The following is a 23,045-nucleotide window of genomic DNA, read 5'->3' as shown; positions in this document are numbered from 1 at the left end:
CAATACTGATTGGCTCGGTCTTCTTTAGTGGTAAATACTACTGTAGTATTGATATTTTCATTTTATCTAGCCATGTTTATGCTTGAAAAATCTTAATTTAGGAACAGCAAATTGGAGAATATGCTTTAAAAAAAAAATCTGCAACGTGGCGAAGCCGCAATATTTGCAGCGCGACGTGGTGACGGACGTATATGTAATAATAATAGAATATATTTAAATTCAATTAAATCAACACATTATTAGATCATTTGTGTAGTGATGATGAAAGAAGGGGGAGGGAGGAAAATAATGTAAAAATCTGAATTGTTATAAAAAATATAAATACATCAAAAATCAGATTAAAAGATACATGAATCCCTAAATAAGTACAGGGGTAAAAAACAACAACAATACAAACAAATTGAGGTAATTCCTGAAGGAATACTCCAATGCTGAAGTTGAACTGAAATGCTGACAGAATGTAGTATGAATGTAAGAATAGTTTGAATGTTGAAAAATTTGAATTTTCGGGACAAACGGAATTTGGTTTGGAACTTGGGAAAATGTTAGTTTGAATGTCCAGGATGAGTGAAATGTGTTAATGTTGTAATGGTTTGAATCGGTTGAAAAATGTGCGAATTGTGGAAGTTTCAAAAATGGAAAATTAATTTTGAAAGGGGAAAATCTGCATGAAAACTGGGAATTCTTGGAAATTCGGGAACTTTAAAAATAATTGAAGGAAATAACATAATTTTGAACAGGCTGAATATTTTGAAGTTGGAACAGTTTGAATCGGATGAAAAATGTGGGAATTGTGGTACTTGGAAAAATGTCCCATTCTTTTCAATGGGAATTTCATAGAAATTTAGTAATTTAAGGAAAAGCGGGAATTTTTGGGAAAATGTTAAAACATTTAATGTTCTGAACGGTTGGTGTTGGAATTTTTCAAATCGGTCGAGAAATGTTGAAGTAGTAACATTTTTAATAGAGAAATGGTATTAAGGAATTCCAGGAATTTCGGGAAAACCGGGAATTTTTCCCGTTCAAAAAACAACTTTGTTTTTTCTCCTGTTGAAGAGGAATATTTTGACGGTGGAACGGTTGAAGTGGGTTGAAAAATTTGGAAGGAGTAGTCGACAGAAAAAAGGGTGAAAAAAGGGTTTGAAAAACATGGAATTCTGGGAATTCCTGCATTTTTTTTAAACTTGGAAAAATAATAGTTTGAATTTCCAGGATGAGTGGAATATTTTGAAGGTGGAATGGTTTGAATAGGTTGAAAAATGTGGAAGTGGTGGAAGTTTGAAAAATGGGCAATTCATTTTGAATGGGAAAAATGTCCTGGAAATCTGGGAATTTTTGGAATTTGTCAAGGGAAAGCCCATGATTCCCGAATAGGCTGAACAGTTTGAAGTTGGAACGGTTTGAATCGGATGAACAATGTGGAAGGTAGAGCGCGCCAAAATCTGGAGAAGAAGAAAAATAATAAATAGATTCATTTTGGTGTACAAACCAATTTGTGTGAATGCTTTGGAGCATCCATCCATCCATTTCCTACCGCTTGTCCCTTTTCTGGTCGCGGGGGGTGCTGGAGTCTCTCTCAGCTGCATTCGGGCGGAAGGCGGAGTACACCCTGGACAAGTCGCCACCTCATTCACACAATAATAGCAGACAATATGGTGACTTTTTCTATATCCTCATCAGAACAAGCGTCCTCTGCAGTGAACATTTGTTTTGGTCTTTCTTATGTCAGTTGTAAAAAAAAAGAAAACCAAAAAAAGCCCTGTTATACGTAAAACAAATGTCCACTGCAGAGGACGTTGCCAGTCAGGAGAATATATTTGGGACTAGCCTTAAACTTGTACTGTTTCCCATACACTGTAAGTACATTTCTTGAGTTAATTATGTTCCATAATTGTACTCCACATATTGATATGCTCAGTGATTTTACATAGACGTTTCCAATGTCATTTTCCCCCTGAGATGCTATTTTTCGCCCGAGAATCCACATTTTTGTTCAAGACAGAATACAAAAATGCAATCTGTTTAGCTCCAGCCACCCCCCCCCCCCCCCCCCCCCCCCCCGCGACCCCAAAAGGGTCAAGCGGTAGAAAATGGATAAATGGATGGATGTTTGGCATGGGTGAAACTATGATGAACTTGTAATTCCCACATTTAAAGTATAGTTCTTCTAACAAAAAACCTTCATTCGGAAAGTCAAGAGAAATAAAAAGCTATTTATAAAGAAGGGTGTCTTCAAGGACATTACGTAAAAAGTAAGAGATCATCCAGCGATGGATACAATCGATAATTAGAAAACAGATTTATTGATTGAGATGCAAAACTGAGCTTCTTCTGTATTCTTCATATTTCCTGAAGACATGATTGAACCCAGCACTCTCATGATGTGATGATGTAACTATTATTTTTGCCACCATGACACATCATGTGTCTATCGATGTGGACAAACGGCCCGCGGCAACACACTGGACAGCGAGATTATTCCAAACAAAACTAAAAACATGACTTTTTCTGCAAATCTAACTCGCCATTAATACCTCCGCCTTCACCGGGAACTTATGTCATCGCTAGCATTGGTTAGCCAGCAACAGAACTCAAAAAGCCCTGAGCAGATTTTAATGAAATTACTTAAGTCAAGTTAAGTAATTCAGTTTTTGCCTTATTTTACTTTACGAGGTTGAACTTCTCTGTGTGTGTATGTGACAAAGAGAGTGGATGACTGACAATAGGGTTCACTCTGTTTATTTAATTCTACTATAGGACAAACGCACTCAGCTGCTGAGGCCGATGCAAAGAGTGAACCCTCTTGCAGGCTGTTTGATAACTATTCATATGTTTATTAATTCATTTATGGTTATGTTTGTCTGTCTGTCTGTTAGCTAGCAACTTAGCTCAAAAAGTTAGGGGCAGATTTTGATGACTCTTTGGGAAATGGAATAGGAGTTAATAAGTGCATCCTGTGCATTTTTTGGGACGGTATAGCTCGGTTGGTAGAGCGGCCGTGCCATCAACTTGAGGGTTGCAGGTTCGATCCCCGCTTCCGCCATCCTAGTCACTGCCGTTGTGTCCTTGGGCAAGACACTTTACCCACCTGCTCCCAGTGCCACCCACACTGGTTTAAATGTAACTTAGATATTGGGTTTCACAATGTAAAGCGCTTTGAGTCACTTGAGAAAAAGCGCTATATAAATATAATTCACTTCACTTTAAAAAGGCAGTTTTTGTCTTATGAACTTTTTAACGTCCCAAAAAAAATATATGTTACGCTATTGAATGGAGACAAGTCAAACATTAGTGCCAGGTGGAAAATGTCTTTACACTGCCCACAAGCCCATTCTGGGCTGCTGGGATAATGATTGACAGCACGCAGCAGCTGACCAATCAGCAGTCAGATGCGAGATAAGAACGAGTTGGCCTCCACGCAGCGATATAAATCACAAACAAGTAAGACAAAAAAAACTAAATCTTTGTTCCAGCGGGGATGGTTCAAATCCCAGCCAGAACATACGTGGTGAAGATTAAACTAAACCAAATGCAATCTTGAAAAGAACAAAAGTCAGACGTTATTTGTTGTTAATTTTTGTTGTTTCTTACAAAAAAATAGTTATTAAACTATTTGTTTCCCATTCATTTACTGCAACTCCTAAACATGAATCTGATCCCTTCAAGCCACGTCTGAAATGTCATCCATACTTGCCAATCATAAATGGTAAAAGCTCGCAGAATAACCCAACATCGAGTTAGCGTAACTCAACTTTTTGGTTAAATAAATCGACGCAAAAGTCGGGTTGAAAAAAATTAACCCAAAATGTTGAGTTAAAATAAGTCAAATAAAGGGTTGGTCCTTTTCTGACCCAACAGTTGGGTTGAAATTGGGTTATTTTGTAACCCAACATTTTTTTTTAGTGTGTATCGATATTTCCATTTGAGAATCGATATCAGAGCATAAAGATATTTCAGTATCGATCCGCACATCGCACCAGTATGTGTGTTTATGCAATTAAGCAAATACACACTGTAATGTTTTTTGTTGTTGTTGTTCTTTTATTATTTTCCTGCCCTCCCAACTAGAGAGTCAGATGATGGGAAGCGGAGGAAGAGGAAGAACAACAACACAGCGTCGGAGGAGGAGGAGGAGGAGGAAAAACGTCAAAGGCGCAGCGTCCTGCCTCTCCACCCACCAGCGAAGCCACATTAAGGTAAGATTTATTCTTTTTATTTTTTCCCCCCTTTTTTTTAATGCGGTATGCAAATGAGTGTGGAATATCCGTCAAGTGACAACAAATAGGAAAGCGCGGGAGGTTGAGTTGCTTTTACCGAGGAGGGAAGCGACGAGACGCGCACAGATGGGGTGAGTGTTGCATAAGAGAGACGCCTTTTGCCGCATCCATTCGCCTTTGGTCGACATTGGAAAAAAAACAACGCAAACGTTGTTTTTTGCGGCGATATGCAGCCCGCCGGCGCCATTACTCGTCGTTTTAACGCGCTCTTTTGCCGCCATCTGGAACCTCTCTTAAACACCCGGAGCATCCGCCCCGCCTCGACGCTGTTGTGGTATTGTCTTCTTTTTCCTCCTATTTTATTCATTATATTGTTGTATATATTGGTGTTTTGTGCTGAGATGCGAGAATACAGACCGGAAGTGGAATTGTATATATTGGTGTTTTATGCTGATATACGATAATACAGACCGGAAGTGGAATTGTATATATTGGCGTTTTATGCTGAGATGCGAGAATACAGACCGGAAGTGGAATTGTATATATTGGTGTTTTTGTGCTGACATGCGAAAATACAGACCGGAAGTGGAATTGTATATATTGGTGTTTTATGCTGAGATGCGAGAATACAGACCGGAAGTGGAATTGTATATATTGGTGTTTTTGTGCTGAGATGCGAGAATACAAACCGGAAGTGGAATTGTATATATTGGTGTTTTTGTGCTGAGATGCGAGAATACAGACCGGAAGTGGAATTGTATGTATTGGTGTTTTATGCTGAGATGCGAGAATACAGACTGGAAGTGGAATTGTATATATTGGTGTTTTATGTTGAGATGCGAGAAGACCGGAAGTAGGATTGTATATATTGGTGTTTTATGTTGAGATGCGAAAATACAGACCGGAAGTGGAATTGTATATATTGGTGTTTTTGTGCTGAGATGCGAAAATACAGACCGGAAGTGGAATTGTATATATTGGTGTTTTATGCTGAGATGCGAGAATACAGACCGGAAGTGGAATTGTATATATTGGTGTTTTTGTGCTGAGATGCGAGAATACAGACCGGAAGTGGAATTGTATATATTGGTGTTTTATGCTGAGATGCGAGAATACAGACCGGAAGTGGAATTGTATGTATTGGTGTTTTATGATGAGATGCGAGAATACAGACCGGAAGTGGAATTGTATATATTGGTGTTTTATGTTGAGATGCGAGAAGACCGGAAGTAGGATTGTATATATTGGTGTTTTATGTTGAGATGCGAGAATACAGACCGGAAGTGGAATTGTATATATTGGTGTTTTTGTGCTGAGATGGAATTGTATATATTGGTGTTTTATGCTGAGATGCAAGAATACAGACCGGAAGTGGAATTGTATATATTGGTGTTTTTGTGCTGAGATGCGAGAATACAGACCGGAAGTGGAATTGTATATATTGGTGTTTTATGCTGAGATGCGAGAATACAGACCGGAAGTGGAATTGTATGTATTGGTGTTTTATGATGAGATGCGAGAATACAGACCGGAAGTGGAATTGTATATATTGGTGTTTTATGTTGAGATGCGAGAAGACCGGAAGTAGGATTGTATATATTGGTGTTTTATGTTGAGATGCGAGAATACAGACCGGAAGTGGAATTGTATATATTGGTGTTTTATGCTGAGATGGGAGAATACAGACCGGAAGTGGAATTGTATATATATTGGTGTTTTTGTGCTGAGATGCGAAAATACAGACCGGAAGTGGAATTGTATATATTGGTGTTTTTGTGCTGAGATGCGAAAATACAGACCGGAAGTGGAATTGTATATATTGGTGTTTTTGTGCTGAGATGCGAGAATACAGACCGGAAGTGGAGTTGTATATATTGGTGTTTTATGCTGAGATGCGAGAATACAGACCGGAAGTGGAATTGTATATATTGGTGTTTTATGCTGAGATGCGAGAATACAGACCGGAAGTGGAATTGTATATATTGGTGTTTTTGTGCTGAGATGCGAAAATACAGACCGGAAGTGGAATTGTATATATTGGTGTTTTATGCTGAGATGCGAGAATACAGACCGGAAGTGGAATTGTATATATTGGTGTTTTTGTGCTGAGATGCGAGAATACAGACCGGAAGTGGAATTGTATGTATTGGTGTTTTTGTGCTGAGATGCGAGAATACAGACCGGAAGTGGAATTGTATATATTGGTGTTTTTGTGCTGAGATGCGAGAATACAGACCGGAAGTGGAATTGTATATATTGGTGTTTTTGTGCTAAGATGCGAAAATACAGACCGGAAGTGGAATTGTATATATTGGTGTTTTTGTGCTGAGATGCGAGAATACAGACCGGAAGTGGAATTGTATACATTGGTGTTTTATGCTGAGATGCGAGAATACAGACCGGAAGTGGAATTGTATATATTGGTGTTTTTGTGCTGAGATGCGAGAATACAGACCGGAAGTGGAATTGTATATATTGGTGTTTTATGCTGAGATGCGAGAATACAGACCGGAAGTGGAATTGTATATATTGGTGTTTTATGCTGAGATGCGAGAAGACCGGAAGTGGAATTGTATATATTGGTGTTTTTATGCTGAGATGCGAGAATACAGACCGGAAGTGGAATTGTATATATTGGTGTTTTATGCTGAGATGCGAGAATACAGACCGGAAGTGGAATTGTATATATTGGTGTTTTTGTGCTGAGATGCGAGAATACAGACCGGAAGTGGAATTGTATACATTGGTGTTTTATGCTGAGATGCGAGAATACAGACCGGAAGTGGAATTGTATATATTGGTGTTTTTGTGCTGAGATGCGAGAATACAGACCGGAAGTGGAATTGTATATATTGGTGTTTTTGTGCTGAGATGCGAGAATACAGACCGGAAGTGGAATTGTATGTATTGGTGTTTTTGTGCTGAGATGCGAGAATACAGACCGGAAGTGGAATTGTATATATTGGTGTTTTTGTGCTGAGATACGAGAATACAGACTGGAAGTGGAATTGTATATATTGGTGTTTTTGTGCTGAGATGCGAGAATACAGACCGGAAGTGGAATTGTATATATTGGTGTTTTTGTGCTGAGATGCGAGAATACAGACCGGAAGTGGAATTGTATATATTGGTGTTTTTGTGCTGAGATGCGAGAATACAGACCGGAAGTGGAATTGTATATATTGGTGTTTTTGTGCTGAGATGCGAAAATACAGACCGGAAGTGGAATTGTATGTATTGGTGTTTTTGTGCTGAGATACAAGAATACAGACTGGAAGTGGAATTGTATATATTGGTGTTTTTGTGCTGAGATGCGAGAATACAGACCGGAAGTGGAATTGTATGTATTGGTGTTTTTGTGCTGAGATGCGAGAATACAGACCGGAAGTGGAATTGTATATATTGGTGTTTTTGTGCTGAGATACGAGAATACAGACCGGAAGTGGAATTGTATATATTGGTGTTTTTGTGCTGAGATGCGAGAATACAGACCGGAAGTGGAATTGTATATATTGGTGTTTTTGTGCTGAGATGCGAGAATACAGACCGGAAGTGGAATTGTATATATTGGTGTTTTTGTGCTAAGATGCGAGAATACAGACTGGAAGTGGAATTGTATATATTGGTGTTTTTGTGCTGAGATGCGAGAATACAGTCCGGAAGTGGAATTGTATGTTTTGGTGTTTTTGTTATGAGATGCGAGAATACAGACCGGAAGTGGAATTGTATGTTTTGGTGTTTTTGTGCTGAGATGCGAGAATACAGACCGGAAGTGGAATTGTATGTATTGGTGTTTTTGTGCTAAGATGCGAGAATACAGACCGGAAGTGGAATTGTATATATAGGTGTTTTTGTGCTGAGATGCGAGAATACAGACCGGAAGTGGAATTGTATGTATTGGTGTTTTTGTGCTGAGATGCGAGAATACAGACCGGAAGTGGAATTGTATATATTGGTGTTTTTGTGCTGAGATACGAGAATACAGACTGGAAGTGGAATTGTATATATTGGTGTTTTTGTGCTGAGATGCGAGAATACAGACCGGAAGTGGAATTGTATATATTGGTGTTTTTGTGCTGAGATGCGAGAATACAGACCGGAAGTGGAATTGTATATATTGGTGTTTTTGTGCTAAGATGCGAGAATACAGACCGGAAGTGGAATTGTATATATTGGTGTTTTTGTGCTGAGATGCGAGAATACAGACCGGAAGTGGAATTGTATATATTGGTGTTTTATGCTGAGATGCGAGAATACAGACCGGAAGTGGAATTGTATATATTGGTGTTTTTGTGCTGAGATGCGAGAATACAGACCGGAAGTGGAATTGTATATTTTGGTGTTTTATGCTGAGATGCGAGAATACAGACCGGAAGTGGAATTGTATATATTGGTGTTTTATGCTGAGATGCGAGAAGACCGGAAGTGGAATTGTATATATTGGTGTTTTTATGCTGAGATGCGAGAATACAGACCGGAAGTGGAATTGTATATATTGGTGTTTTATGCTGAGATGCGAGAATACAGACCGGAAGTGGAATTGTATATATATTGGTGTTTTTGTGCTGAGATGCGAAAATACAGACCGGAAGTGGAATTTATGTATTGGTGTTTTTGTGCTGAGATACAAGAATACAGACTGGAAGTGGAATTGTATATATTGGTGTTTTTGTGCTGAGATGCGAGAATACAGACCGGAAGTGGAATTGTATGTATTGGTGTTTTTGTGCTGAGATGCGAGAATACAGACCGGAAGTGGAATTGTATGTATTGGTGTTTTTGTGCTGAGATACGAGAATACAGACTGGAAGTGGAATTGTATATATTGGTGTTTTTGTGCTGAGATGCGAGAATACAGACCGGAAGTGGAATTGTATATATTGGTGTTTTTGTGCTGAGATGCGAGAATACAGACCGGAAGTGGAATTGTATATATTGGTGTTTTTGTGCTAAGATGCGAGAATACAGACCGGAAGTGGAATTGTATATATTGGTGTTTTTGTGCTGAGATGCGAAAATACAGACCGGAAGTGGAATTGTATGTATTGGTGTTTTTGTGCTGAGATACAAGAATACAGACTGGAAGTGGAATTGTATATATTGGTGTTTTTGTGCTGAGATGCGAGAATACAGACCGGAAGTGGAATTGTATGTATTGGTGTTTTTGTGCTGAGATGCGAGAATACAGACCGGAAGTGGAATTGTATATATTGGTGTTTTTGTGCTGAGATACGAGAATACAGACTGGAAGTGGAATTGTATATATTGGTGTTTTTGTGCTGAGATGCGAGAATACAGACCGGAAGTGGAATTGTATATATTGGTGTTTTTGTGCTGAGATGCGAGAATACAGACCGGAAGTGGAATTGTATATATTGGTGTTTTTGTGCTAAGATGCGAGAATACAGACCGGAAGTGGAATTGTATATATTGGTGTTTTTGTGCTGAGATGCGAGAATACAGACCGGAAGTGGAATTGTATGTATTGGTGTTTTTGTGCTGAGATGCGAGAATACAGACCGGAAGTGGAATTGTATGTATTGGTGTTTTTGTGCTAAGATGCGAGAATACAGACCGGAAGTGGAATTGTATATATTGGTGTTTTAGGCTGAGATGCGAGAATACAGACCGGAAGTGGAATTGTATATATTGGTGTTTTTGTGCTGAGATACGAGAATACAGACCGGAAGTGGAATTGTATATATTGGTGTTTTAGGCTGAGATGCGAGAATACAGACCGGAAGTGGAATTGTATATATTGGTGTTTTTGTCCTAAGATGCGAGAATACAGACCGGAAGTGGAAGCGGGGGAGGCAGGGAGGGGGGTTGTTGGTCTGACAGCAGCCCCAAGTCAGCATTAGAGACATTTCCATTTTAAGTGGACATGAAATATGTGATGCTAATGGAAGATGAGTGCAGCACAGAAGCCTGTAGTTATTAGAAACGAGGGATTAAAAAACAACAACAACACATTTGGGAGCCAGGAGGAGTCTGTGTGGAAGAAAGACCTCATCGCAACAGACATTGCGTTCCACAAGCCGCTTATGGCAATATTTTATTAACGAACGTACTCAGGAGTGACTTTCACGCTGACATTGCCGGAAATATTATTGTCCGATCATGTCACTGAGATATCGACCTGAACAGTTGCATGTTTACATTCAGTAGTGGTCTCCAAATTACGGCCCAAGGGCCGGGACCGGCCCGCCAGTGTCCACAAACTGGCCCGTGGGACGTCCCAAATTAAAATGAAAATAAATCATAATTTTAATATGTATACATATATTTATATAATATATATTATTTGATTGCATATATTATTATAATATATATGTATATATAAATGTATATATATGTGTGTATATATGTACATTACAGGCAAAAAGTTTGGACACACCTTCTCATTTCAATGCGTTTTCTTTATTTTCATGACTATTTACATTGTAGATTGTCACTGAAGGCATCAAAACTATGAAACTTGTGAAGTGAAAACCATTTCAGGTGTCCACCTCTTAAAGCTCATCGAGAGAATGCCAAGAGTGTGCGAAAAAGTAATCCAAGCAAAGGGTGGCTATTTTCAAGAAACTAGAATACAAAACATGTTTTCAGTTATTTCACCTTTTTTACATACCTCCACATGTGTTCATTCATAGTTTTGATGACTTCAGTGTCAATCTACAATAGTCATAAAAATAAAGAAAGCTCATTGATATATATATATATATATATATATATATATATATATATATATATATATATATATATATATATATATATATATATATATATATATATTTTATTTTTTGTTTTGTTTGTTTTTTGTGTGTATTTATATGTGTGTATATATGTAGAAATGTGTATACATGTGTGTGCATATGTGTGTATGTATTTATGTATGTATGTGTGTATATGTATATGTGTATATATATGTGTATGTTTATATGAATAGTATATATGTGTGTATATATATGTGTGTGTGTATATATATGTGTATGTTTATATGAATAGTATATATGTGTGTATATAAATGTGTGTGTGTGTATATATGTATGTATGTGTATATATACAGTGTAGGCATAGTTAAAATTTGCTTATGAAAAGACCCCAATATTTGAACACAAATGCATTTGTGTGAAAAGAAGTCAAGCGCTCTTGAACTACATTTGACGTTTTATTTTGAAAGTTAACCCCGACACATACCATGTTTAAGTTATAGCAATAGATATAGATATATTTTAACTGTCATACAAGTGTAAGAAGGATTCAAGCACTCTTAAATGACATTTGAAGCTGTTTTTTTAAATGTTTAAAAGTTATAACAACATATATATTATAGACAGATAAATATATATTCTAACTGTCATACAAGTGTGAGGAATCAAGCATTCTTAAAGTCATTTAAAATTGTATTTTGAAAAGTGATAGATAGATTTTTAACAGTCATGCAAGTGTAAGGAATCAAGCATTCCTAATGTCATTAAAAGTTTTATTTTGAAAAGTGATAGATTCTTAACTGTCACACAAGTGTAAAGAATCAGGCACACTTAATGTCATTTAAAGTTTTATTTTGAAAAGTGATAGATTCTTAACTGTCATACAAGTGTGAAGAATAAAGCACTCTTACTGTCATTTAAAGTTTTATTTGGAAAAGTGATAGATTCCTAACTGTCATACAAGTGTGAGGAATCAAGCACTCTTAATATCATTTAAAGTTTTATTTTGAAACGTGATAAATAGATTCTTAACTGTCATACAAGTGTAAGGAATCAAGCATTTCTAATGTCATTTGAAGTTTTATTTTGAAAAGTGATAGATTCTTAACTGTCATACAAGTGTAAAGAATCAAGCATTTCTAATGTCATTTGAAGTTTTATTTTGAAAAGTGATAGATTCTTAACTGTCATACAAGTGTAAAGAATCAAGCATTTCTAATGTCATTTGAAGTTTTATTTTGAAAAGTGATAGATTCTTAACTGTCATACAAGTGTGAGGAATCAAGCATTCTTAAAGTGATTTAAAGTTTTATTTTGAAAAGTGATAGATATATTCTTAACTGTCATACAAGTGTAAGGAATCAAGAACTCTTAAAGTAATTTATAGTTTTATTTTGAAAAGTGATAGATATATTCTTAACTGTCATACAAGTGTAAAGAATCAAGCATTTCTAATGTCATTTGAAGTTTTATTTTGAAAAGTGATAGATTCTTAACTGTCATACAAGTGTGAGGAATCAAGCATTTTTAAAGTGATTTAAAGTTTTATTTTGAAAAGTGATAGATATATTCTTAACTGTCATACAAGTGTAAGGAATCAAGAACTCTTAAAGTAATTTAAAGTTTTATTTTGAAAAGTGATAGATATATTCTTAACTGTCATACAAGTGTAAGGAATCAAGCACTCTTAATGTCATTTGAAGGTTTATTTTGAAAAGCTATAGATTCTTAACTGTCATACAAGTGTAAGGAATCAAGCACTATTAATGTCATTTGAAGGTTTATTTTGAAAAGCTATAGATTCTTAACTGTCATACAAGTGTAAGGAATCAAGCACCCTTAATGTCATTTGAAGTTTTATTTTGAAAAGTGATAGATTCTTAACTGTCATACAAGTGTGAGGAATCAAGCACTCCTAATGTCGAAAGTTTTATTTTGAAAAGTGATAGATTCTTAACTGTCATACAAGTGTAAGGAATCAAGCATTTCTAATGTCATTTGAAGTTTTATTTTGAAAAGTGATAGATTCTTAACTGTCATACAAGTGTGAGTAATCAAGCATTCTTAAAGTGATTCAAAGTTTTATTTTGAAAAGTGATAGATATATTCTTAACTGTCATACAAGTGTAAGGAATCAAGCACTCTTAATGTCATTTGAAGTTTATTTTGAAAAGCTATATATTCTTAACTGTCATACAAGTGTAAGGAATCAAGCACCCTTAATGTAATTTGAAGTTTTATTTTGAAAATTGATAGATTCTTAACTGTCATACAAGTGTGAGGAATCAAGCACTCCTAATGTCGAAAGTTTTATTTTGAAAAGTGATAGATTCTTAACTGTCATACAAGTGTGAGGAATCAAGCACTCTTAATGTCATTTCAAGTTTTATTTTGAAAAGTGATAAATAGATTCCTAACTGTCATACAAGTGTAAGGAATCAGGCATTGTTAATGTCATTTAAAGTTTTATTTTGAAAAGTGTTAGGTAGATTCTTAACTGTCATACAAGTGTAAGGAATCAAGCACTCCTAATGTCATTTACAATTTTATTTTGAAATGTGATAAATGCATTCCTAATTGTCATAAAAGTGTAAGGAATCAGGCACTCTTAATGTAATTTAAAGTTTTATTTTGAAAAATGATAGATATATTCTTAACTGTCATACAAGTGTGAGGAATCAAGCATTCTTAAAGTAATTTAAGTTTTATTTTGAAAAGTGATAGATTCCTAACTGTCATACAAGAGTAAGGAATCAAGCATTTCTAATGTCATTTGAAGTTTTATTTTGAAAAGTGTTGAACCATCAGTAATATATTGATATGTTCCGTGTGTTATTCCAGTGAGAACCAGTCCAGGCCAGGGATGCTTCATCAGGACCAACATCTGGCCTATGGAGGTCAAGGCAACAACAATCGCTCCTCCTCATTGCCAAACAGGAAGTACGACCAGGATGGCAACTTTAACTTCCTGTCCGACAAAGAGGACTTCACAGGGACAGGCGATGAGAATCAGAACCGCCAGCGTCCTGGCAAACTTGGTCCTCTCGGCCCCGACCCGACCCACTCGTCCTCCCACAGAAACTCCGGCGTCCTGTCGCCTCGCTCCCGCATGCCCTGCTGGAGCACGCTGGACCCTCTGCCGGAAATCGAACACGGGGACGACGGGTGCGGCCGCGTGCCTCCCGATGGGGCGGAGGAAAGGAAGCTGGAGGAGGAGGAGGAGGAGGAGGAGGGGCAGCATCGGGAGAAAATGGAGCTTCCGAGGAAGAGAAGCAGCATCCCGAGCAGGCATGAGATGGAGGAGATGATGAGGCTTGAGAAAGACGAGGAGTGGGGGGACAGCGAGTCTGAGTCGGACTCTGGCGGCAGCATGTCCTCCCTCACCATGGAGACCAGGGGCGACTTGATGTCCTTAGGAGGTTGGGACCGCATGGGAGTCGGGGAGCCCAGACTGAGCCACCAGGACTTCGACTCCAGCAGGGGCAGCTCCAGAGAAGCCGCCGCCGCCGCGCGACGACGAAGCCTGAGCCGCAAGTCCATGTCCATGTCCAGGAGCAACCTGGAAGACCTCCTGGAGGAAGGGGCGGAGGATCCGTGCCGCCAGTCCACCGACTCGGACGGCGGCGAGGCCCCCGAGCTCATGGACGCCGTGTGGACGCTGCGGGACCGCGAGAGGTTCAAGGCGCAGGAGATGGAGAAACACCAGGTGCAGCTGACCATGTACCGCCGCCTGGCGCTGATCCGCTGGGTCCGCACCCTGCAGGGCCGCGTCCAGGAGCAGCAGAACCGCCTGCAGTCCAGCTTCGACGTCATCCTCACCAACAGGAAGGAGCTGCTGCGCATGGGCGCCACCGTGATCAACGCCGCCCCCCCCGCTGCTGTGGGACAATCATAGGACCGACAAAACATTCCTGTCCACTAGGCGGCGCTATAACCCTTAGACGTAAGACCACTCTATAGCCAATCAGAAGACTTGAACGCAGCGTCACTCATGGAACTACAGAACCAACGTCCACTGCAGTGGACATTTGTCTTTTGCATAAGAGTGCTTTTTTTCAAAATGTACACCTGTAACAAAAAATAGACCAAAAAAACAACGTCCACTGCAGGGGACATTTGTCTTTTTTTTTTTCAAAATGTACACCTGTAACAAAAAATAGACCAAAAAACCAACGTCCACTGCAGTGGACATTTGTCTTTTGGCATCAGAGTGCTTTTTTCTTTTTTTTATCAAAATGTACAACTGTAACAAAAAATAGACCAAAAAAACAACGTCCACTGCAGTGGACATTTGTCTTCTGCATTTTTTCAAAATGTACAACTGTAAAAAAAAAAAAAAATAGACCAAAAAAAACAACATCCAATGCAGTGGACATTTGTGTTTTGCATAATGAAGGTTTTTTTTTTTTCAAAATGTACAACTGTAACAAAAAATAGACCAAAAAACCAACGTCCACTGCAGTGGACATTTGTCTTTTGCTTTTTTTCAAAATGTACAACTGTTACAAAAAATAGACCAAAACGCCAAAGTCCAATACAGTGGACATTTGTCTTTTGCATAAGAGTGCTTTTTTAAAAAAAAAAAAAAGTACAACTGTAACAAAAAATAGACCAAAAAACCAACGTCCACTGCAGTGGACATTTGTATTTTGCTTTTTTTTTCAAAATGTACAACTGTAACAAAAAATAGACCAAAACACCAAAGTCCACTGCAGTGGACATTTGTTTTTTGCTTTTTGTCAAAATGTACAACTTTAACAAAAAATAGTACAAAAAACCAACGTCCACTGCAATGGACGTTTGTCTTTTGCATAAGAATGCTTTTTTTTTTCTTTTCAAAATGTACAACTGTGACAAAAAATAGACCAAAATACCAACGTCCACTACAGTGGACGTTTGTCTTTTGCATAAGAGTGCTTTTAAAAAAAAAAAGTACAACTGCAACAAAAAATACACCGAAAAACCAACGTCCACTGCAGTGGACATTTGTCTTTTGCTTTTTTTTTCAAAATGTACAACTGTAACAAAAAAATAGTACAAAAAAACCAACGTCCACTGCAGTGGACATTTGTCTTTTGCTTTTTGTCAAAATGTACAACTTTAACAAAAAATAGTACAAAAAACCAACGTCCACTGCAATGGACGTTTGTCTTTTGCATAAGAATGCTTTTTTTTTTCTTTTCAAAATGTACAACTGTAACAAAAAATACACTGAAAAACCAACGTCCACTCCAGTGGACATTTGTCTTTTGCATAAGTATGCCTTTTCCCCCCCAAAATGTACAACTGTAACAAAAAATAGACCGGAAAGCCAACGTCCACTGCAGTGGACATTTGTCTTTTGCTTTTTTTTTCAAAATGTACAACTGTAACAAAAAAAACAACGTCCACTACAGTGGACGTTTGTCTTTTGCATAACAATGCTTTTGTTCAAAATGTACACAGGTAACACTCTTTTGTCCACTGCAGTGGACGTTTGTTTTTTGGTCTATTTTTTTGTTACAGTTGTGCATTTTGAAAAAATAAAAATAAAAACACTCTTATGCAAAAGACAAATGTCCACTGCAGTGGACATGTGGGTTTTGCTTTTTTTCCAAAATGTACAACTATAACAAAAAATAGACCAAAAAAACTATGTCCATTACAGTGGACATTTGTCTTTTGCATAGAAGTTGTTTTTTTTTTTTTTTCAAATTGTACAACTGTAACAAAAAATAGACCAAAAACAAACGTCCACTGCAGTGGACAAAAGAGTGGATGGAACTTAGATGTTGAGGTTCCAGTAGCAGCAACACCATATACAGTATAATAAGTGTACAGTACAGTGGTGATCATGGCTCCACCAGACTGTTCTGTAGATCCCCCTTAAGAGCCAGCGTCCACTGCAGTGGACGTTTGTGTTTTACATAAAAGGAAACCAAGAGCAAACATCCACCACAGTGGACAAACGACCAATGTTAGAGTGGATAGCACATATGTGATCCACTGTCCTGGCAGCAATGTAGGTTCCAGTAGCGGCAACACCATATATAGCATGCACACTATTTTGCTATGTATATTCTCTTAAAAGCCAGCGTCCACTGCAGTGGACATCTGTGTTCATCTGAAATGTGGACTTTCGACCCGGACCAAACGTCCACTGCAGTGGACAAGGGGATCAGGACGATATCACACTCTATGAAGGAGCAACAAAAGTTCTTATGTCATAGAATTTATTACTCGCCATTATTTATTATTGACACACGCGACCCCAAAAGGGACAAGCGGTGGAAAATGGATGGATGGATGGACATCATTTAAAGTCACAGTACGACTTTAAAAAAGTGTGTGAAAGTTTTTTCTTTGTCTCAAACAAAAGCCATTTTAGGTTAGATGGAATTTAATTGAAGCTCAAGGTTCCAGTAGCAGCAATGTATGTGTATGTATACAGTCGTGCTCATAAGTTGACATACCCTGGGAGAATTTATGATTTCTTGGCCATTCTTCAGAGAATATGAATGATAACACAAAAACCTTTCTTCCACTCATGCTTAATGGCTGTGTGAAGCTATTTATTGGCAAACAACTGTTTACTCTTTTTAAATCAAAATGACAAAAGAAAGTACCCAAATGACCCTGATCAAAAGTTGACATACCCCAGTGACTTTGATCTGTTAACATGCACAAAAATTGACTCAAACAGGTTTGGATGGCTAATCAAGGTTCCAATCCTCACCTGTGAGTTGTTTGTTTGTAATGAATGTGTGTGTATAAAAGGTCAGTGAGTTTCTGGGCTTCTGACAGACCATTGCATCTTTCATCCAGTGCTGCACACATGTTTCTGCATTCTGAGTCATGGGGAAGGCAAAAGAATTGTCAAAGGATCTGCGAGAAAAGGTAATTGAACTGCATAAAACAGGAAAGGGGTATAAAAAGATATCCAATGAATTGAGAATGCCAATCAGCAGTGTTCAAACGCTGATTAAGAAGTGGAAAATGAGGGATTCAGGTAGACCAGCAAAGATTTCAGCCACAACAGCCAGGAAAATTGTTTGAGATGCAAAGAAAAATCCACAAATAACTTCAGCTGAAATACAGGACTTTTTGAAAAATTGTGGTGTGGCTGTTTCAAGATGCACAATAAGGAGGCACTTGAAGATAAATGGGCAGCATGGTCGAGTGGCCAAAAAGTAAAATTTTGGTCTCATCACTCCAAATTACTTTGTTCCAGAAGTTTTGAGGCTTGTCTCTGTGCTGTTTGGCGTAATGTAAGCGGGATACTTTGTGACATTTGCGCAGAAATGGCTTTCTACTGGCGACTCGACCATGCAGCCCATTTTTCTTCAAGTGCCTCCTTATTGTGCATCTTGAAACAGCCACACCGCAATTCTCGCCGGGAACTCATGGCAACACAAAGTTTTGTCATAACTTATACACAATTATTCTGACAAATACATATAAATTAATTTCTTCTAAAATTTACCTGTGCGTTCTATCAAAAAATACGGTGTATTGTCTACTTTTTGTAGCCATTGAAAAAAAAACCTCATAGAAGTTGGACAAAAAAAATTCCCCAAGGAATTAAACAGACAGAACTCAATTTAGCTCAATTGAGGAGAAACGCGTAGACACTGTACCCTTGTAGAGTGTCGTCCCACGCTCTGACGAAAGATTGTACACCTCCTCTTTTATTTGGACTTTCTCTGATTACATGGCAACAGCTGTTTCTAAGGGAGGTGGGGTCGTAAACAGCCATCGCCTTTGGTTACAAAACAGTTAAAAGAAAAGGTGCCTGGAGGGAGGTCAGGCCCTGCCTCCTCTCCGCTTTCTAGATCTCGGGTAAAAACAAAATCTTCCTGTGGATTACAATAGCAGAAAGAAACCGACGCCTTCATGTCGCTTCCCATCGTACACAGCCTTCTGCTTGGTAGGATCAACGACAGCTTTTGTCCTCTTGCCGGGAATTCATGGCAACACAAAGTTTTGTGATGACTCAGATACAATTATTCTGACAAATTAAATTAACTTCTTCTAAAATTGACCTGTGCGTTCTATCAAAAAATACAGTGTATCGTCTACTTTTTTTAGCCATTGGAAAAAAAAACTCATAGAAGTTGGAGAGAAAAAAAAGTTTTTCCTTTTACATGCACTTGGGAAAAAAACCTTCTTTAAACCCCAACCCCCCCAAAAAAATAAAAAATTCCCCAAAGAATTAAAAATTTAGGAGAAACGCGTAGACACTGTACCCTTGTAGAGTGTCGTCCCACGCTCTGACGAAAGATTGTACGCCTCCTCTTTTATTTGGACTTTCTCTGATTCCATGGCAACAGCTGTTTCTAAGGAAGGTGGGGTCGTAAACAGCCATCCCCTTTGGTTGCAAAACATTTCAAAGAAAAGGTCGTAAAACAGTTCAAAGAAAAGGTGCCTGGAGGTAGATCTTGGGTAAAAACAAAATCTTCCTGTGGATTACAATAGAAGAAAGAAACCGACGCCTTCATGTTGCTTCCCATCGTACACAGCCTACTGCTTGGTAGGATCAAAGACAGCTTTTGTCCTCTCGCCGGGAACTCACGGCAACACAAAGTTTTGTGATGATTTAGATACAATTATTCTGACAAATTAAATTAATTTCTTCTAAAATTGACCTGTGCGTTCTATCAAAAAATACAGTGTATCGTCTACTTTTTTTAGCCATTGGAAAAAAAACCTCATAGAAGTTGGAGAGAAAAAAAAGTTTTTCCTTTTACATGCACTTGGGAAAAAAACCTTCTTTAAACCCCCCCCCCCAAAAAAAATTCCCCAAGGAATTAAACATTGAGGAGAAACGCGTAGACACTGTACCCTTGTAGAGTGTCGTCCCACGCTCTGACGAAAGATTTTATTTGGACTTTCTCTGATTACATGGCAACAGCTGTTTCTAAGGGAGGTGGGGTCGTAAACAGCCATCACCTTTGGTTGCAAAACATTTCAAAGAAAAGGTCGTAAAACAGTTCAAAGAAAAGGTGCCTGGAGGCAAAAAAAAAATTCCCCAAGGAATTAAACATTGAGGAGAAACGCGTAGACACTGTACCCTTGTAGAGTGTCGTCCCACGCTCTGACGAAAGATTGTACGCCTCCTCTTTTATTTGGACTTTCTCTGATTACATGGCAACAGCTGTTTCTAAGGGAGGTGGGGTCGTAAACAGCCATCGCCTTTGGTTGCAAAACATTTCAAAGAAAAGGTCATACTTTTTTTAGCCATTGGAGAAAAAAAACTCATAGAAGTTGGAGAGAAAAAAAAGTTTTTCCTTTTACATGCACTTTACCCCCCCAAAATACAAGTTTGCTAACATGACGTCACACTAAAACGGAAGCATTTTCTTTTGAAATGCTCAGTTTGCTTGGAATTTAGGACCATCCGAGGTCCTTTTGTGCAAGGTTTTTGGACATTTTAACAACACGCAATGATTTTTTATTTTTTTGTCGACGTTGTCAAAACCATCTGCTGTATAAAGAGACCATGCTGTAGAAATCAATAATAAGTTGATCAATAAATATCTAATTAAGTGCTGTGTCTCGCTTGTTGGAATGGAGTGTTTATTTGTTGTTGTGTTGCTAACGACTCGCGTCCACATTTAGCACACAGTCGTCATTTTCTGCCTAATCAGCATATTTATCGACGTGCCCCCGAGCTGCCGGGTCCCGATGTCCTTTCAGCGAACAATTGCGTCTTTGTGCCGCGAATAAAAAGTTGGCCTGTGTGGGGGTCCGTCACACGGGTTCCGGGAGTGTGTGTTCTGATAGCCGGCATGGCCCCCGGTGATCATCTCCCTCCCCGTGTGTGTTCACGTAGATACCACGCGTTTAATCTCCAGTGAAATTGTGGGGGGCGGGGGGCCTTCGCCCATGCAGAAAGAAGCCCTCAGGGGTCAAAGAAGGGGTCCCGCTTGGTACAGGAGAGCCAAGGCCCAGGGCGAGTTGGGAGATAATCCCTGGCTGGGCCCTCAAACGCTCCCCTATGTTCTTCTTTTTCTTCTTCTCTTATCGCCTCTTTGTGGGTTTCCACATGCAGAAGGATAACATGTTCACAGTGGTTTGCATGGGGCCGCGTGGAAAACAGGACATCGGGAGAACAAACGTGGCTTTTGATGGGGGATTTGTTCGAGGCGAAAGACGATTTCAAGGTTTCAAGCGACTCGGGACAGAGACATTGTGTCATTATACCACGCGTACGCCGCGCTGTAATTGCAGCGGTTAATGCGCATTGTTAATTGACACAATGTGTTTAACAGACACTTATTATTGTGTGAATGCTCCAAAACATTCATACGTATGGTTTTCTACACCAAAATGCATCTATTTATTGTATAGATGCTTTGGAGCATTCACACAGTAAATAGATACATTTTGGTTTTCTACACCAAAATTCATCTATTTATTCAACTTATTGTGTGAATGCTTTGGAGCATTCACACAATAAGTTGAATAAATAGATACATTTTGGTTTTCTACACCAAAATTCATCTATTTATTCAACTTATTGTGTGAATGCTCCAAAGCATTCACACATATGGTTTTCCACACCAAAATGCATCTATTTATTGTGTAGATCCTTTGGAGCGTTCACACAATAAACAGATACATTTTGGTTTTCTACACCAAAATTCATCTATTTATTATTATTGTGTGCATGCTCCAAAACATTCACACATATGGTTTTCTACACCAAAATGCATCTATTTATTGTGTAGATGCTTTGGAGCATTCACACGTATGGTTTTCCACACCAAAAATGCATCTATTTATTGTGTGGATGCTTTGGAGCGTTCACACAATAAAAAGATACATTTTGGTTTTCTACACCAAAATTCATCTATTTATTATTATTGTGTGCATGCTCCAAAACATTCACACATATGGTTTTCCACACCAAAATGCATCTATTTATTGTGTAGATGCTTTGGAGCATTCACACATATGGTTTTCCACACCAAAAATGCATCTATTTATTGTGTGGATGCTTTGGAGCGTTCACACAACAAATAGATACAGTTTGGGTTTCTACACCAAAATGCATCTATTTATTGTGTGGATGCTTTGGAGCATTCACACAATAAATAGATACATTTTGGTTTTCTACACCAAAATTCATCTATTTATTCAACTTATTGTGTGAATGCTCCAAAGCATTCACACATATGGTTTTCCACACCAAAATGCATCTTTTTATTGTGTAGATGCTTTGGAGCGTTCACACAATAAACAGATACATTTTGGTTTTCTACACCAAAATTCATCCATTTATTCAACTTATTGTGTGCATGCTCCAAAACATTCACACATATGGTTTTCTACACCAAAATGCATGTATTTATTGTGTAGATGCTTTGGAGCATTCACACAATAAATAGATACATTTTGGTTTTCTACGCCAAAATTAATCTATTTATTGTGTGGATGCTTTGGAGCATTCACACAATAAAGAGATACCTTTTGGTTTTCTACACCAACATTAATCTATTTATTATTATTGTGTGCATGCTCCAAAACATTCACACAAATGGTTTTGTACACCAAAATGCATGTATTTATTGTGTAGATGCTTTGGAGCATTCACACAATAAATAGATACATTTTGGTTTTCTACACCAAAATTAATCTATTTATTGTGTGGATGTCATGTATCTCCAAATGTGGAGATACATTTTGGTTTTCTACACGAAAATGTATCTATTTATTTTGTTTTCATCTATTTATTTTGCTCCAAAGCCTTCACCGGATGGTTTTCTACACCAAAATGTATCTATTTATTATTATTGTGTGAATGCTCCAAAGCATTCACACATATGGTTTTCTACACCAAAATTAATCTATTTATTGTGTGGATGCTTTGGAGCGTTCACACAATAAATAGATACATTTTGGTTTTCTACACCAAAATACATCTATTTATTGTTAGTGTGTGCAGGCTCCAAAACATTCACACATGGTTTACTACACCTAAATTAATATATTTATCATTTAAATAATCAAAATCAAATATAAGCAAATTGTGGTTTAATACTCATAAAAATATTTTTTATTAGATTTTATATTATTTGATTTTATTAATCAATTAAATTGTTTTTCTTTTCTTTACTTTTCTTTTTTAAGATTA

General features: G+C 38.0%; 1 protein-coding gene across 3 annotated transcripts; it reads left to right on the top strand.

Annotated features, from left to right (window-relative positions):
- Positions 1–4,061: 4,061 nt before the first annotated feature.
- Positions 4,062–20,462, top strand: LOC133636015 (UPF0500 protein C1orf216 homolog). 3 transcript variants are annotated; one of them, XM_062029611.1, is made up of 2 exons: positions 4,062–4,196; positions 13,772–20,462. In XM_062029611.1, exon 2 carries the CDS (start codon positions 13,794–13,796, stop codon positions 14,823–14,825), a length of 1,032 nt encoding a protein of 343 aa, XP_061885595.1. In that variant the 5' UTR covers positions 4,062–4,196; positions 13,772–13,793; the 3' UTR covers positions 14,826–20,462. The 3 variants fall into 3 exon arrangements, with proteins under 3 accessions (XP_061885595.1, XP_061885594.1, XP_061885593.1); XM_062029610.1 differs by lacking the exon at positions 4,062–4,196 and adding an exon at positions 4,247–4,348; XM_062029609.1 differs by lacking the exon at positions 4,062–4,196 and adding an exon at positions 4,355–4,551.
- The last annotated feature ends 2,583 nt before the right edge of the window (positions 20,463–23,045 follow it).

Source organism: Entelurus aequoreus, linkage group LG20 (assembly GCF_033978785.1).
Source record: "Entelurus aequoreus isolate RoL-2023_Sb linkage group LG20, RoL_Eaeq_v1.1, whole genome shotgun sequence".
In the NCBI taxonomy this organism is placed as follows: Eukaryota; Metazoa; Chordata; class Actinopteri; order Syngnathiformes; family Syngnathidae; genus Entelurus; species Entelurus aequoreus.
The sequence above is the reverse complement of the archived record's forward strand: the minus strand, read 5'-3'. Positions and strand labels throughout refer to the sequence as shown.